Source organism: Dendrobates tinctorius, unplaced genomic scaffold, assembly GCF_039654945.1.
Source record: "Dendrobates tinctorius isolate UK_male_01 unplaced genomic scaffold, ASM3965494v1 ptg000116l, whole genome shotgun sequence".
Classification (NCBI taxonomy): Eukaryota; Metazoa; Chordata; class Amphibia; order Anura; family Dendrobatidae; genus Dendrobates; species Dendrobates tinctorius.
This window is the reverse complement of record NW_027361784.1, coordinates 34,557,501-34,576,357: the sequence shown is the minus strand read 5'-3', so window position 1 is coordinate 34,576,357 and position 18,857 is coordinate 34,557,501. Positions and strand designations below refer to the sequence as shown.

General features: G+C 42.8%; 1 protein-coding gene across 3 annotated transcripts in view; it reads right to left on the bottom strand.

Moving 5' to 3' along the window:
- EFR3A (EFR3 homolog A) overlaps positions 1 to 18,857 on the bottom strand; it is a 175,264-nt gene that overhangs the window by 74,726 nt on the left and 81,681 nt on the right. For all 3 annotated transcript variants that reach the window (XM_073590347.1, XM_073590349.1, XM_073590348.1), the window contains exons 9-11: positions 11,508 to 11,586; positions 10,289 to 10,424; positions 7,015 to 7,179 (exon numbers count right to left, since the gene is read on the bottom strand). In XM_073590347.1, the coding sequence (XP_073446448.1) occupies positions 7,015 to 7,179; positions 10,289 to 10,424; positions 11,508 to 11,586 (380 nt within the window). The remainder of the gene's footprint in view (positions 1 to 7,014; positions 7,180 to 10,288; positions 10,425 to 11,507; positions 11,587 to 18,857) is intronic.

Below are 18,857 nucleotides of genomic sequence, written 5' to 3'. Positions count from 1 at the left end.
TATCATTCTTGCCCCGTCCTCCCTTTCTTTAGGACCGCTGGAATGAGCATGATTGGGGGGAAGGCATATGTTAGACTCTGTCCATGGGAGCATAAACGCGTCCAGAGTTAGAGGATTCCCCCTGGGATCTAGGGAGCAGAAGGTGTCTACTTTTTTGTTTTTGAAATCGGCAAACAGATCTATGTCTGGGGTCACCCACATTTTTAAAATCTGCCGAAAAAATGGACCACTTTAGTACCCATTCCCCCTGTCGTAATTGGGTGCGGCTCAGAAAGTCTGCCTTTTGATTCTCTGTACCCCGGATGTGTAGGGCTGTCAGAGATAGCAGGTTTGCCTCTGCCAGTTTGAGGATTTTGGCGGATGTGTCCATTAGGGCTTGGGACCTGGTTCCCCCGATGATTTATATAGGACACTGTGACTCGATTGTCCGAAAGAATGCAGACATGGTGATTCTGGAGCAGGGTTAGGAAGTGTGTCAGTGCATAGCCTACTGCTAGAAGCTCTTTTTGATTTGAGGAGGCTTTTAGTTCTTGATCTCCCCATACGTTCTGAGTCACCTCGTTGTTCATGTGTGCTCCCCATCCCGTGGGACTGGCATCCGTTGTCACTATGTGTGTTATCTTTGTTACCCAGGGTATCCCTTTGGACAGATTTTCCTGGTTTCCTCACCAAGCTACGGAATGAATAGTTCTTGAATTTAGGATAATACGACCCTCTAGGTGTCCCCCTATTGCTGCCTGGTTGGCTAATACGTCCCACTGGAGATCTCTCGTGTGTAACTGAGCCCATTGAACTGCGGCAGGCAGGCGGATAGGGAACCCAGCAGTGACATAGCCTTCCTTAGTGTCATAGAGGGATTTTGGATTGCTCTCGCTGTAATTTGAGCTATTTTCTCCTTTTTGTGGTCTGGGAGGAGACACTCCTGAATGTTTGAGTCTAGTGTTAGGCCCAAGAATTCTTGTACCCTGCTGGGCTCCAATCTTGATTTTTTTAGATTTAGAAGCCAGCCTAGGCCTTGTAGATTGTCCATCACCCTGTCCCTCTGCTCTCTGCATTTTTGAGCCGAGCTGCCTGCTATTAGGAAATCGTCTATATACGGGATTATTATGTCTTGATCTCTTATATGAGCCATCATTTCTGCTATTATTTTGGTGACTACCAGCGGGGCTATCGATATTCCGAACGGCAGGGCTCTGTACTGGAATTCTTTCACCTTGCCCTTTATTGAGACGGCTAACCTGAGATATTTTCTGGAGTCTTTGTGGATAGGGACATGATAATAGGCGTCGCTGAGATCTAACACCGTCATGTAGCAGTTTGGGAACAGGACTTTGGTGGTGGACCTGATCGACTCCATTTTGAAGCTCTGATTCCTGACGTATTCGTTTAGCTTTTTCAGATTTATAATCGTTCGAAAGGTGCCGTCCGGTTTGGTTACTAGAAAAAGAGGGGAGTAGAACCCTCTGCTCATATCCTGCAGGGGAACCTCCTGGAGGACTCCTTTTTTAACTAGGCCTAGGACCTCGCTTTCTAGCGCTTTCTGTTCTCGCGTACTGGATCTCAGCGGCGTTGTTACATACTTTTGAGGTGGGAGAGAGAGAAAGTCTATTCTTAGGCCCTCCTGGATTAGGTTTACTATCCATGGGTTGTTTGAAATTCTCCTCCAGGCTGGAAGAAAAAGGGTTATCCTTCCCCCCCACCCTGGGCGTACTGTCACTTGGAGGGCTTTTTGTCTCGGGGAGAGTTATTAAAGAAGAACCCTCTAGCTCTTCTTTTGTCATCCCACTTTTGTTCCCTCGGTGGTCTGCTCTGAAAAAACCTCCTGTTTCGAAAGGGCCTCTTAAATGCTGCTGGCCCTAAATTTGGGAATTCTTTCTTCTTGTCTCCTGCTTTCTGGAGGAGGTCATCTAACGTCTCCCCAAAAAGGAATTTCCCTTCACAGGGGATTGAACATAATTTCATTTTGGTCTGTAGGTCCCCTGGCCAACTTTTAAGCCATAGTGTCCTTCTGGCCGCGTTTGAAAGTGCTGCTGTTTTGGACGATAGCCTGACTGAATCGGCCAATGAGTCCGCTAGGAATGCAGCCGCTTAAGATCTTATCTCTTGGTGTCCTTTCCCTCAGCTGTTTCTCAAGTTGGTCTACCCATACCATTAGGGCTCTTGAGGTACATGTCACTGCTATTGCTGGCCTGAGGTTACCGCCTGCCGACTCCCACGCCCCCTTTAGAAAGGTATCCGCCTTCTTATCTAGGGGGTCCCTGAGGGTGCCCATGTCCTCAAAGGGAAGGGCGAATTTCTTTGAGGCCTTAGCGACTGCTACATCGAGTTTCAGGGCTTTATCCCAAGACGTAGATGCCTCCTCCTCAAAGGGATATTTTCTTTTAAGGGAAGGGACTGTAGTATTTTTCCTGTCTGGCTTGTCCCATTCTTTTTTGATTAGGCCCTTGACAATTTCGTTAAGCGGAAATACTCTCCGTTTTTTCTGGCCTAGTCCGCCGAACATTATGTCCTGGACTGTTTTATCCGTCCTAGGGTCCAATACCCCCATGGTAGACCTTACAGCTTTTACTAGTCTGTCTACCTCTTCTAGGGGAAAACAGTGACGCCCTCCTGTTTCCTCATTTGAGGATGAGGAGCCGGATTCCGAGGTTTTAGACGTGATTTCTCCCGACGTGGAAGAGTCTGACTGGGAGGTTTCTATCGTGTCTTTCTTCCTCGTTTTATCCCTATGCTTAAGGGATACGAGGGCACTCTGAACCTCTGATTTAATTGCGGCCCTTAGGTCGGATGCGAAATCCGGAGTCTCCTGACAAAGAATTCCTTTTGTGCAAGACTCACATAGTTTTTTCTCCCATGATACAGGTAGGGGTCTAGTGCAAGTGGGGCATTCCCTGTTCTTTTTCGCCTTCTTCTTTCCCTAATAAGGGAGAGGAATTGTATTACAAGGGTGAACATTCACGAAGATCACTTACCCCCAAAAGGTGCGCGGCTGCAGGTACTGGTTCGGGAGATGGAGTCAGGTCCTGTATAGGCTGATCTCCTGGTGGCGATTTGCTCCTTGCCGCTGACGTACTACGCCGCGTGGAGTGACTGCTGGAACGGCCCTCTCTGTTTCGTTCCTCTCTGTTTCGTTCCTTTTGTCGGTGGTGGTAGTGCTGCTTGAGCTGCTGCCTGGCATGCTGCTCCTGTTGCTGGTCGCTATCCTCCATTATTAGGATGGCTTCCAGCCAGGAGTTTCTGTACCCACCATTTTTAAAGTTGCCGCCCGCATGACGTCACCGCTCCCATCCTGCATCGTGCTGATCGGGGAGCGCGCTCCTGCGCCTGATTCAGGGACCCGGAAGCCGCTCCTATACTTCCGGGGCAGCGGCCATCTTGGTACTCTCTGTACCATGGTGCTGCCCGCGCTTCCACCGGGTCCCCACGAGCCCCGATCTCCTTTCCGGAGCGGTGACTCCGGCGTCTCCCCCCCCCGCTCACCCGGCAGCCCGCATCGGCCCCAGCGGTGGCGGCTTCGGGCACCATTCCTGCCGCGACACGGGCCTCCCCACTGCCGAATACCAGACAGGCCGGCCCCGGATCCGGACTCTTCCTTTGATACACAGGTACGTCGTACTGTGGGTCCCCCCATCAGGGACAGGAACCCAACTGAAGGCGGAGGAGAGGTACCGCCCTTTTTATCTGTAGGTTCCTGTCCCTCAATGGCGGATCCCCTCTCTCCGTGGTGCTGTCATGGGTGAGAGAAAGCATTATTGATGGGACAGATGGTGGGTGATGGCACATTGAGTTCCTAAGGGCTTGAGCAAGAGACCCGGCGGCAGGCTCTTGTGTCTAAAAGCAAGTGTTTCGAGGGTAAATTTCTACTCTAAAACATATTGAGACGAAACATTACCGATACCATGAGTATCTTTTACAGCCTGTGAGCATAACAATGGATGAACAACAGCTATCATGTGGACCCATAGGAGGCTAGGGGGGAGATGAACTTCCCTTCCCCCCTGGGTAATCTGCAGCTGCTTATACTTCCATGATTTCTTAAAATCTCATGCACAAGGCAGGTACCGAAGAAAGTAAACTATTTCCTGCAGGCGAATAAGCAGCAGAAAAGGAGTTGTCTCCACTCTGTGGGAACCTAAAAAGGGGAGATGATATAAATTCTTATTGCATGCATTGTTGTGTCGCTACACACGTATCACTCAACATTGTGCCATGCCAGGGATAACATTTTGACATTAGATGTCACTGTTGGATCTGCTTACGCCAGGCTGCCGGTGATGGCTTAGTATAGCTAATAATGAAACCTGTAGATTATTTCCATACCTCCAATAAATATTAGGAGTACTGAAGGCTTCACCTGCTCTGTTATTACATGATAATTTTTTTAATTTTTTGGAAGTGCACTTATTTATACCGGCTCGGACAGCAGACTTAATTGGCAAATTGACCTCGAAAATCAGAAATCTCTCAGAAAAGCAAGTCTAGAAAAACATCACATGTCGTACTTAAAAGAAAAACAACAATTAAAATCAAAGACTTGTATAAACGACGAAGTATATAAAGACATGGAAACTGGAAATGCTGCAAAACAGCAGATGATATAAAATGTACTTAGAGGCAGTAATATAATACCCTACCCTGGTACACATGGCCCCCTCATCCCTATCCCTGATGTCTTCACACAGCAGCAGATTTGGTGCAGTGTATGTGTGAGCACTGTGTCTCTAATGACACAAATACTGATGGGAGCAGCCTGTCCAATCAGCAGCTGTAACAGTGTGAAGTGTTGGGGGGGTCTATGTATGTATTGTGCTGCTTTCACAAATACAGGATCACTGCTGTGTTCTTTCCAATGCTGGAATAATGATAAAGATGAGTGCTAGTGCAGTTTACTGCCAGCCAATGAGTGGGCAGTGGGTGGTGCTGGTCACTGGAGCTTTGCACATACACTGCACCAAATCTACTGCTGTGTGAAGACATCAGTGACACAGAGCTGTCTCATTCACACAGCAGAGGCTTTGTCACACAAAAGATTACATCAGTGACTGCCATCCCCTGTGCAGATTAGAAGCTGCAGACCCCCATCACTGGCCATCACACAGTCTGTTCTCACTGCTGCCAGCAGCCTGGGACAGTGAGGGAAGGAATTACTGATAATGAGTTATGTATTGTAATCATGGAGTGGCCCAGAATACAGGACGATTTTCCTTCCTCACTAGTTTCACTTTCCATAGAACACTGTTCAGCGTGTGTCTGGGGGAGGAGCAGCTCTCTGCACCGAGGCTGCTGGAGGGGGAGGATTTGTTACCGTGTGATGAGGGCTTCTTCATGTGGACGGGGAGGGCCTGTAGCTATGGAGGGTGGGGTTGTTGCTATAGAGGGCATGTTTGGAGTACAGTAGGAGGTTACGACTAGTTCTCATTTCAATGCCATAACACCCCCCCCCTTGGACATTCTGTTCAGAATATCTAGAAAACCGTGCAAACTAGTGACAGAAAGTAAATTACTTATTGTTATTGTCATAATTCTGCAGCCCAGATATGTACTGAGATTATGTGAAAAGCCCGGACAACCCATTTAAGTTGTGGGCACACGCACATACCCAGGAGGAAGCAGGCTGCTGCGGCTAACAGCGTGTCGGCTATTAAAGAGAAATAAATATTCACAGGAATGCAGTGAATATTCATTTCTCTGTATCAGAGGGCACAGGAGTTAGCCACAGCTGCCGGCCTCTGCCTCCCCCACCTCAGCCAGAGCAGGAATATCAGGACTGTAAGATGAACCCGTCATTTTAATCCACATTCTTGAGAGAAAAAAAAAAGGGCGTCTTATATTCTGAAAAATAAGATATACTCTTGTACATGGGGCAGTATTATAGTTGCTATATTCTTGTACATAGGGGCAGTATTATAGTAGTTATATTCTTGCACATAGGGGCAGTATTATAGTAGTTATATTCTTGTACATAGGTAGCAGTATTATAGTAGTTATATTCTTGTACATAGGGAGCAGTATTATAGTAGTTATATTCTTGTACATAGGAGCAGTATTATAGTAGTTATATTCTTGTACATAGGGAGCAGTATTATAGTTGCTATATTCTTGCACATAGGGGCAGTATTATAGTTGCTATATTCTTGTACATAGGGAGCAGTATTATAGTAGTTATATTCTTGTACATAGGGAGCAGTATTATAGTAGTTATATTCTTGTACATAGGGAGCAGTATTATAGTAGTTATATTCTTGTACATAGGGAGCAGTATTATAGTTGCTATATTCTTGTACATAGGGGCAGTATTATAGTAGTTATATTCTTGTACCTAGGGGCTGTATTATAGTAGTTATATTCCTGTACATAGGGAGCAGTATTATAGTAGTTATATTCTTGTACCTAGGGAGCAGTATTATAGTAGTTATATTCTTGTACATAGGGGACAGTATTATAGTAGTTATATTCTTGTACATAGGGAACAGTATTACAGTAGTTATATTGTACATAGGGGCAGTATTATAGTAGTTATATTCTTGTACATAGGGAGCAGTATTATAGTAGTTATATTCTTGTACCTAGGGGCTGTATTATAGTAGTTATATTCCTGTACATAGGGAGCAGTATTATAGTAGATATATTCTTGTACCTAGGGGCTGTATTATAGTAGTTATATTCCTGTACATAGGGAGCAGTATTATAGTAGTTATATTCCTGTACATAGGGAGCAGTATTATAGTAGTTATATTCTTGTACATAGGAGGCAGAATTATAGTAGTTACAGTCTTGTAAATAGGAGAAGTACTATAGTAGTTATATTCTTGTATATGGGGGGCAGTATTATAGTATATTCTTGTACATAGGAGCAAAATTAAAGGAACATTTTGTTTACGAGGAATCATATTACGATTAATGTTTTAACTAAATGGTTTATACAAAATATAATAACCACAGAAAATATCAGGAAATATTCTGCAAATACGAAAAAGCACATTGTAGTATACGAGAAGGTAATTTAAACTTTACCAATAGTCTGAATAATTGCATTCTGAACGATGCGCTCATCACTTTCTTTAGAGCTGGAACTGAAGATGGCACTGCCTGCAGAACTTCTTCGATCCCCTAGCTCAAAGTCAACACTCAGTGTCAAATGCTTCAGAAGGGTGTTGAACACCTCCAGCACTGTAGGACCTGAGAGAGAGAGAAGATCATGTAATGTGACCCTGATTGATTGACTGCAACTTAAATATAAAGAAAAAAATTCTAACTGATAGTACAGAAAATACAATAATACAAAATAAATACATATGAAATGAGGACAAAATCTCTACAGTCACTAAACCAGCAGAGAATAGCGAACTCTGAGGCCTGCAGAATTATGAGGGCAGCTCTGGAATGTGTTAAAAGTAATAGCTCACAATCAGTACAAGGCCAGTAATGTAATTTATGTACACAGTGACTGCACCAGCAGAATAGTGAGTGCAGCTCTGGGGTATAATACAGGATGTAACTCAGGATCAGTACAGGATCAGTAATATAATGTATGAACACAGTGACTGCACCAGCAGAATAGTGAGTGCAGCTCTGGAGTATAATAGGAGGATGTATCTCAGGATCAGTAATATAATGTATGTACACAGTGACTGCACTAGCAGAATAGTGAGTGCAGCTCTGGAGTAAAATACAGGATGTAACTCAGGATCAGTAATGTAATGTTTGTACACAGTGACTGCACTAGCAGAATAGTGAGTGCAGCTCTGGAGTATAATACAGGATGTAACTTAGGATCAGTAATATAATGTATGTACACAGTGACTGCACCAGCAGAATAGTGAGTGCAGCTCTGGAGTATAATACAGGATGTAACTCAGGATCAGTAATATAATGTATGTACACAGTGACTGCACCAGCAGAATAGTGAGTGCAGCTCTGGAGTATAATAGAGGATGTATCTCAGGATCAGTAATATAATGTATGTACACAGTGACTGCACTAGCAGAATAGTGAGTGCAGCTCTGGGGTATAATACAGGATGTAACTCACGATCAGTACAGGATCAGTAATATAATGTATATACACAGTGACTGCACCAGCAGAATAGTGAGTGCAGCTCTGGGGTATAATACAGGATGTAAATCAGGATCAGTAATGTAATGTTTGTACACAGTGACTGCACTAGCAGAATAGTGAGTGCAGCTCTGGAGTATAATACAGGATGTAACTCAGGATCAGTACAGGATCAGTAATATAATGTATGTACACAGTGACTGCACCAGCAGAATAGTGAGTGCAGCTCTGGAGTATAATAGGAGGATGTATCTCAGGATCAGTAATATAATGTATGTACACAGTGACTGCACTAGCAGAATAGTGAGTGCAGCTCTGGAGTATAATACAGGATGTAACTCAGGATCAGTACAGGATCAGTAATATAATGTATGTACACAGTGACTGCACCAGCAGAATAGTGAGTGCAGCTCTGGAGTATAATAGGAGGATGTATCTCAGGATCAGTAATATAATGTATGTACACAGTGACTGCACCAGCAGAATAGTGAGTGCAGCTCTGGAGTATAATAGGAGGCTGTATCTCAGGATCAGTAATATAATGTATGTACACAGTGACTGCACCAGCAGAATAGTGAGTGCAGCTCTGGAGTATAATACAGGATGTAACTCAGGCTCAGTAATGTAATGTTTGTACACAGTGACTGCACTAGCAGAATAGTGAGTGCAGCTCTGGAGTATAATACAGGATGTAACTCAGGATCAGTACAGGATCAGTAATATAATGTATGTACACAGTGACTGCACCAGCAGAATAGTGAGTGCAGCTCTGGGATATAATATAAGATGTATTCAAGGTTCAATATAAATCGCCTTCTATAGAAATCCATGAAAGCATAAAGAGAATAGCATGCAATGTTCCTGGCTTCTGTACATGACACCTTAAAAGTCCAGGAACAGATGATCATTTTATCTAACCACTGAGTACATTGTTAACTTCAAGGGAAAACGAACAAAGGATAAAAACAAAATGACAAACACAAAACTAAAAGCACACAGGGAATGTGACAGAAAAAAAAGACAACGCAATCTTACAAAAGAAAGTGAAAAACAAATAAAAAATAATACATAACAATAATGCTCATTTTTCTTCTTCTCTGCCCCATCTCTTGAACATGCTGACCAGGAAAAAAAAAAATAAAAAAAATAAGATGTTGAGCCCTGACGGCTAATCGGATCATGCTTTTCCTGCAGTTTTTGCCTCCGGTGTATATTATAGGAATCATTCAGAACAGAAGATGGATGGTGATCATGTCTTCATGTGTCACGGCGTCACAAGCTGTGCTCATCCTGCAGCCGGATCAGGACATTTTCTGCATTTAGCTGCACATTGGGTTTCTATGAATCATCCTCTAGGCGAGGGAAACGATCTAGTCAGACGCAGGCGGTGAGAGGAGAGTCAGGAAATCTTATTTTATTAACGTCAATGAAAGCACTGGGACATCAGGGATTTTTTTTTTTTTTTAAGTTAATGATTCCACATAATATTATACATGCAATAAAAGGAGGTGTATAAATCACGAAATATATTAAGGATCGGCTTATCTTGGGCCTTAAAAGGACATGCAATCAGAAAATTGCTTAAATTATTATTTTTTTTATGCGAAACACATTTTAAAAAATATACTGTTTTTCCTTCCTATCACTATAACAAAAAAAAAAAATGCAGAAATCTTGCAATTTCTATACTGTTCTCTAGGCCTTATATAAGACTCACTCTTCCTGTTCTGTATAGATGCAGCCACATTATCACAGAAAGGATTACAATGACAGCTAACACCTTTTTATACAGCAGATATCATCTATTGTGAATGGTTGATCCTGTGTTATCTACTGTATATAGAGGTGTTATCAGTCATTGTACAGGAGGAGGAGGAGGTGAGCTGTGATATCACCTATTGTGAATGGTGGATCCTGTGTTATGTACTGTATATAGAGGTACTATCAGTCATTGTACAGGAGGGAGAGGTGAGCTGTGACATCCCCAATTCTGAAAGTTGGGTAAGAGCAGAGGCGCCAGGCCCCTTTTAATATTCTTTGTATCCTATTACAGGGAAGCTCTCTGGAGTTGAGATAGAAAGAAAAAGGGGCCACCATTTATGCAGTATCACAGTGTGATTATCGTTCGCAGCAGCTCAGAATACGACACAGCTGTAATGCTTGTGTGATAGTGACAGATAGATGACAGGTCTCTAAATTCACTTGAGTGCACGCATGAAATCAATTTTCATACCAATAGACCCTTTTGCAGCAATAGCTACGGCCTCCAGGAGAACCTGCACAATTCCGGCTCGTATCCGAGGAGAATCCCTCTTATGTGAATCTAGGTGGCCAAGGATCTGCTGGATCACATGATGAGAGTACTGCGCCTACAATACACAGAGAATACAGCGTTATCTGCGTCATTACCAGCAGGTTCGTTCACATCCCACACAATAATACATTATAATAGTAGAGAGAATGATCATTCTAGGACCTTATGGTTTGCCAATAGAGATAAAAAGGGAAAAAAAAAAAATTCTGGGACACTTAAGATAGTCAGTGGTTTGTGCTGCAGAGCTTTCCTTCTACTTAATTCTCCATCAAAAAGTGATCAATGTCTGCTATGGCCCAGATACAATGGAGATGCAGACTATTCACAGCCCTCGCGCTCTCACATTTCACTACCCTTTCCCCTTGTGCACTCCATCACATTGCTTGGAACATTGCAGAGGCTGCTGTAATCACAGGACTGTAAGCTTCCGTGCACTTTCCTGCTTAGGCTGAACAGTCAACTTATTTTAAACTTTTTCTCTTTCAAAGAGGAAGTAAACCGTATAAATGTAATAAGGCATGGTGGCTCCGGAATCAAAATCCTCTATTTCCAATAGCCCCAACTTTGATTTTTGTGAATATTTTCTAACAGCTTTTCGTTTAGCTGCAATTAAAATTTTGCCACCATTGAGGACAATGAGAAAGCAATGCAGTATTACATGTAAATTACAAGATTGCAAAAAAATAAAAGGTTAATAAAGAGATGAAGGAAGATTATGTGAATACAAATATATTTCACCCTCCCAATTCACCTGACTTTCGGTCCAAGAGGCCCACACTCGGTCCCACACTCGGTCCAAGAGGCTCACACAAATTCATCATTTGAATTTTTTTTTAAGTCCCCTTTTCTTTGTCTTGTGGTATTCGTTGACATTTTGACCAAACTAATTAAAATGGCGCACGTGGTTCAGGAATTTTGCACAAAAAAAATGCTCTTTATTTCTGTGTCTTTCTAATGCAAAAAAGTTGTATTTTTGGCTACAACGCAGCCAAATTTGCATATAAAAATCATAAGTACATAAAATCACTCCCGGAGTACGCTGCGTATTTGAGGAATGTTTGCGTCAGGCGAAAAATCAGACAGACCGTGAAATGTGATGGTTTCAAGTCGGCCTAAAAACAGGAAGAACATCACTCACCTGAATGGAATACATGATAATCTTAAAGCAAGAAACTGCAAACTCATTGGATTCCCACAGCTTGTGATGGTCTAGATGCCTGCGAAATAAAGAAAAAAAAAAAAAATTAGGTATCCATTGAGGTTGGAAGATCATAAACGGGCTCAGTATTGCAATTCAAGGGTCAAAAGTTTTCCATAACTTTTGTAAACTTTGTAATTTACTCTAGTCTTAAAAAGGGGCAATCTGTCTCTGCCTACTTGCACATCAGGAGTTGAGCAGTGGCGATGTTGTCACGTCTACATATCTACAGGTCTGGATTTGGGAGTGGCAGCTATCATGTACTTGCGCCAATGAAAAGGACGGGTGTGTAACATAGGCTGCTTGCGCAAGAAAGTGAGCCAGTACGTGTCCAAGGATGACTCCCGAGGATCACCAGCAAGGCTCACCTCCTGATGAGGAAGTAGCTGAAGCCAGATTACGCCTTTCATATACTCGCAATCATACAAGTAACCTCGGAAGCGCAAGCTTACAGCAAGTGTGTGACTGATCGTGACAGTGATTGATCGCAGTGGTCAGTAGACAAATTCGAGGATTTCAAGCGATAAGTAATGGATGAAGTCTTTATTTTATACCACTCTGTAAACCCGAGCAGGTTTTCTAAAAGTGATGGAAAACTCCTTTAACCCCTTTACCCCCAAGGGTGGTTTGCACACTAACTCCCGGGCCAATTTTTACAATTCTGACCACTGTCCCTTTATGAGGTTATAACTTTGGAACACTTCAACGGATCTTGGGGATTCTGAGAATGTTTTCTCGTGACATATTGTACTTCACTTTAGTGGTAAAATATCTTGCGTTTATTTATGGAAAAAACGGAAATATGGCAACAATTTTGAAAATTTTGCAATTTTCAAACTTTGAATTTTTATGCTCTTAACACAGAGAAATAGGTCACACAAAATAGTTACTAAATAACATTTCCCACATGTCTACTTTACATCAGCACAATTTTGGAAACATTTTTTTTTGTTACGAAATTATAAGGGTTAACAGTTGACCAGCAATTTCTCATTTTTAAAACAAAATTTACAAAACTTTTTTTTTTTTTTTTTTTTTTTTGGGACCACCTCACATTTGAAGTCCCTTTGAGGGGTGTACACTCCCTGACAGAAGTTATGTCGCTTATCCATGTTATGTAAATAAAAGCTTATAACCGGACGTTAAATTCATCCATTGGTTGTATAAATTATTCAATATTTCTGCATTGATGGCAATTTATTCTTTTAACCTAAACCACATTTCGGAGGGTTTCAGCTTTCAAAAGAATAATTTATACAACCAATGGATGAATTTACCGTCAGGTGATAAGCTTTTATTTACATAACACATGGATAAGCGACATAACTTCTGTCAGGGAGTGTATATGGCAGAAAATACCCAAAAGTGACACCATTCTAAAAACTGCACCCCTCAAGCTACTTAAAACTACATTCAAGAAGATTATTAACCCTTCAGGTGCTTCACAGGAGCAGAAGCAACGTTGAAGGAAAAAAATGAACATTTAACTTTTTAGTCACAAAAATGACCTTTTAGCAACAATTTTTTTTTATTTTCCCCAGGGTAACAGGAGAAACTGGACCCCAAAAGTTATTGTCCAATTTGTCCCGAGTACGCCGATACCCCATGTGTGTGTGTGGGGGGGGGGGGCCTGTTTGACTTTTTCAACCTAAAATTGACTGGAACTGAAATCGGACGCCATAGCGCCCCTGATGTGCCTAAGAGTGGAAACCCCCCACAAGTGTCCCCATTTTGGAAACTAGACCCCCTAAGGAACTTATCTAGATGTGTGGAGAGCACTTTGAACCCCCCCATTGCTTCACAGGAGTTTATAACACCTGGGTGTGAAAATAAAAAATCATATTTTCCACAAACATGATCGTTTAGTCCCCAATTTTTATTTTCCCAAGGGTAACAGGAGAAATTGTACCCCAAAAGTTGTTGTCCAATTTGTCCTGAGTACGCTGACACCCCATATGTGGGAGAAAACTATTGTTTGGGCACACGGGGCTCGGAAGGGAGTGACGTTTTGGTATGCAGAATTTGATGGAATGGTCTGCAGGCGTCATATTCCATTTGCGGAGCCCCTGATGTACCTAAACAGTAAAAAAAAAAAAACCCACAAGTGACATCGTTTTGGAAACCAGACCCCCCAGGAACTTATCTAGATGTGTCCAAACTAATCTAATGTTTCCGGTAAAGTAAATTATTAGTGCATTGAGGTGTGGCACTTATTCTGACATGGCAGGCACAATTAAGTAGAAAATCAACCCACTTTTTGATTTATTACAGTTCTGTATGTCTGCGCTATGGTATTTGTACTTTTTCTTTTTTGCCTTTTCCGCTTTACTGAGAATGTCAGTAGATACTGTACCGTCCGTGTAGTAGGAACAGCTTGTATCATTGAGGTGTAATGAGATTCCTTCTCCCTGTGGGAAGGATGCAGAATCTCTAGTCCGGAGCCTCTCTGTAGCACAGTTACCATGCCACTTACGGTAATTAAGTTACAGCTGACGTGCTCCATCGTTATAGCACGCGCACAAAGCCCATCACACAGGTCTAACTCAGGACATTGTTGGTAAAGTGCACAGGAAAGCAGGCGACCTAGAGAATGAACATACAAGGCTGTGCAAAAGTGTTAGGCAGGTGTGGGAAAACTGCTGCAGAGTAAGAATGATTCCAAAAATAGAAGTGTATCAATGAAAATGAATGAACAATAGAGAATTCTAAATCCCATTGATACGTGGTGACGTCTCGTCGCCTTCATCACTTCTTGGTTACTTTTATTTTTTGAAGGAACTCGGCAGGAGATTGTTCCAAACATCTTGGAGAACTGACCACAGATCTTCCGTGGATGTCACTTGTGCAAATCCTTCATGTGATCCCAGACGGACGGGATGAAAATTCCATCGATACTTGGTGACCGCCTGTCTCCTCCATCGCTTCTCTGTTACTTGTAGTTTTTGAAGGAAATCGGCAGGAGATTGTTCCAAATATCTTGGAGAACTGACCGCAGATCTTCTGTGGATGTCACTTGTGCAGATCCTTCATGTGATCCCAGACGGACAGGATGATGTGAGATCAGGGATCTGTTTGGTTTGTAATTTTTTTTTTTTTTTTGGGGGGGGGGTTGTTTTTACGGTGTTCGTGGTGCTGTAAAAAACGACCTGGAAATAGGATTGGATACAGATTAATGGAATTACTGCGATTCTAAACTTGCTTCAACTTTTTTTTCTATTTAAGTGATGAAAAGGAAAAAAAAATAAAATAGGAATTTTGTAAAAAAAAAATAAAATAATTAAAAATACATTTTACTTTCCTTCTCTGTTTCCATCTTCCAAGATGTATAATACTCTATTTTTCCATTGATGTAGCTTGGAGGGCTTGCTTTTGTTAGTACCGGTTTGATGTACATGCAACATTTTTATTGCATCTTTTAAAAGAGGTGAAGTGAACAAAAAATCCCGCATTTCTGGCGTTTCGGCCATTTTTTTCTCCACGTGGGGTCCACGGTCATGGTTAATTTATTCTATATTTTGAAAGATTAGACTTTACTTTTTTTCCCGCTTTAGTTTTATACACATATTTTTTTTTTATTTGAGCCTTATAGGAGCACCAAGATACCAGACATGGGAGATTTCAGCAGGCCCCTAGCTAAACATTCCCAGATCCTTTTACAGTTCTTCGTAGGACATACTTTGCAGTCCGCTCACCATCCTGGTAGCTCTTCTCTGAACTTGCTCCAGTTTTTCGATGTCTTTTTTTATAACATGGTGCCCAGAACTGGACACATTTATATACAATTGAAATACATGTGCTCATTTTGTGGAGTCTCTTGTTTCATTTAATTTTGCATCTTCATTGTCTCTGCTTTACGTTGACAGCACCAGCACTATGTAGTTCCCCCACAATGCTGTAAATTTGTGGTTAGCAACCTTTACTCCTCATGCATATTGATTTCCTTTGGCAGCTGGCTTGCTACCATTGGCCCCAAGGTCTCCCGTGTACTTGAGACTATTAAGGGCTTTATACAACCATGTTAATGAATAAAAAAAAAAAAAAAAAAAAAAAAAAAAAAGTCAGTTTGATGTTCATGCATTTTCACCAGTTTCCCCTCTACAGGCGCTTGCTCTAATGCTTTGTTGTCTCTTGAGTTAGTAGATGGAGATCAGCCACTGTGTTTCCCATACACTGCTTACACAAACATGAAGGATTCTTGCTCTCTTGTATGTATCTCTAGTTCAGAAAAAGCAGCACATACTGAGCAGTGTACCTGTGAATCCAGCTCCAGGATGAGATTAAAAAACAATTGGGATCAAGAGGTAAAAAATAGCTCTACTGGTGTTCTCCTTGTGGTTGTACATATAACCTGTTGTGAACTCTCTTAATCCGACTTTTGAGGCAAGTCTCCCTCTGGTGGATACAGCTGGTAGTGGAGCTGGTCAACATGGTGTTAATCCAACAGCTGCAGAGGAGGATTGGAGGAACGGGGGTGGTGACTGGGAGTACATAAGCGAGCAAGCTTCTCTCAGTGGCTGCTGGTGATACTCCTGTCTGTACATAGTGAGGATATGTCTCCTGCCTGATCCTGCATGTTTCAGCTAAGTGTCATTTGCTAAACCTTTGCATCTGATTTTGCCTTGCTGTCAGGGGTCAGCTTGCTCCCCCTGGGGCTGCTGGCTCCTATCCTGTATTTTGGTATCTTGTGTTTGTTTGTTCAGTCCCCTGCTGTATTAGCCTGCTGCTAGCCGCTAGTTCACACCTGAGTGCTGATATAGTGGGGGCAAAATTGTGCAAACCTCTGTATTTTTGTACTTCAGTCGTGTTGGATTAGGGTTTTTGCGTGATTGCAGACAGTGTCTTTTCTGTCCTATCTAGTCAGTGTGGGCCCCATCATTTGCTCAGTCTATTTTCTGTCTGTGCTTCATCTTGTCTCACCGACAATATATGTTTGGGGCTGTCTATTCCTTTGGGGATCTGCTCCGGGGCAGTTTAGATTTCACCTGTCTTTAGGCTTAGTTAGTCCTCCGGCTTTGACGAGGCATCAAGGGCAGCGTAGGAACGCTCCACGGCTACAGCTAGTTGTGTTGTTAAGATCAGGGGTCTGCAATCCGCTGAGTGACCAACCTCTCTGGTGTTCTGGTGGCTTAGCCTATTGCGCTCTCCTCCTCGATGATCCATTCATAACAATAACCTTTCCTTTAACCCTTTCCGGTCCCTCGGTTGAACTTAAATTTTTTTTCCCAACTGTTTTACCTCAGTTGGGGGGGGGGGGGGGGGGAAAGAGTTAAAACACTTACTAAAAAGGAGTAGCAGCATGGAACACCCTACGTAAAGGCATCCTTCACACATTGATATTTTTGGCACTGGAAAAAACAGTACTGATGCTATCCTTGTCCATGTGTAACATCCTTGTGGCATCAGTGTGCCCCATCAGTGTGACCAGTACCGGTGTCTGGAAAAAGCAGTACAGTTAACGCTGTTTCCAGGCTACGGGAGCTGAATCTAACTCTTATCATCATTGCCACCTGTGTATAACGTACAATAAATATACATTTTTTTAAAAAACCGGCATTGGGCCCCCCTTATTTTTCCTAACTAAGTGAAAGCAGACAGCTGGGTTAATATTTTGAGATGGGGGGGAAATATCTATAAAGCTTCCCAGCCTATTAATAACAGCTCACAGCTGTTTCCTTAGACTTAACTGGCTGTCAAAAAAATTATGCAGGGTCCACCTTATTTCTACTAACCAGCAAAGGCTAAACAGACAGCTTCGGGCTCATATCGACAGGATGGGTAAGGGCTAAGGACTAATAACACCAGCCCCCAGCTGCTGCAGAAATAGCGCATCCATTAGATGTGCCAACTCTGGTGCTTAGCCTTGGCTTTTCCTATCTGACAACATGTGCTGGCAAGTGAGGTAGTAGTTTTGGGTTTGAGGTCAGCTGTTTTATGTCCGTGACATCAAACCCAAGGGTTAGATATAGAGAGGTGCAGATATCCCCGTTACTAACTCCATGATGACAATAATGAGCGTCGGATTCAGCACCTAGGAAATGCGCCAACTGTACTGCTTTTCCCAGACGCCAGTACATATCACACATGACACCCAGATGTCATTTGTGTGTTAACAGCGTGCACGTGTGCAAGACGTATTGCCAGCAAAAACGGACATGTCTGTGTGTTTTGCAGACGGACACGGACCTTGCAAACACAATGACATGTGTGCCGACACATAGGTTTGAATGGGTCTGTGTGTGCAAGGGTCTCCAGTTAGTGTGAAAAAACTGTCACCACATGTACCGGAGACACTGACATGTGAATCCACCTCTGGGGGGAGATAAAACATTTACTAGAAAGGAGCAACAGCATGGAGCACCCTATATAACAGTACTGAGCTGTCACAGAGTAAATCCGTCTCTGGGGTGAGATAAATAAAAACATACTAGAAAGGAGCAGAAGCATGGAAGACCTCAAATAACAGAACTTAGATGTGTAACTGTGAATACATCAATAAATACTTCCTTTCCTGAGATTATATATAAAACTTGCTTTTCACCCCCAATGGGGGGTTGCCTGTTGCCCTTTCTCATTCTCATGTCCTCTACCAGAGGCCTGGGAGTTTGAGGGTTCTGCGCAGGATCTTAGTTGTTCCCAGCATTGCGCTTTTCTGGTGAGAGTTCAGATGTTGCTTCTAGGATCTGTTGTAGCCATTTTCCCAATTTATGGGTCACTGCTCTAAGTGCTCCTATCACCACTGGAATCACTCTGGAATCACTCTTGCCTTCAACTTCCACATCTTCTCCAGTTCTCCTTTGAGGCCCTGGCATTTCTCCAGCTTCTCATATTCCTTCTTCCTGATGTTGCTGTCACTTGGCACTGCCACATCTATTATCACTGTTTTCTGGTCCTTCTCTACTATCAGTGTCTGGTTGGTTAGCCAACACCTGCTTATCCGTCTGGATCTTGAAGTCCCACAGGATTTTAGCCCTTTCATTCTCCACCACATTCTCTGGGGTCTCCCACCTGGACTTAGGGGGGCTTAGCCCATATGCTGTGCAGATGTTCCTGTATACAATTCCCGCTACTTGGTTGTGGAGTTCAGTATACGTTGTTCCTGCTTGCATTTTGCACCTTGGGTCTTCTCTTGTGTGGTAGATTCCTGCTTCTATGGATCTGGTACTTAGTGCTTGCCCTTGTGCCACTATGGTTAGTGCCTCTGTGCTGTCTGAGTCCAGCTTTCTCCAGCCACCGGTAGGATTTCTCCATGTCAGCCACCTCCATTACCTGTCAATGGAACATCCCATGCAG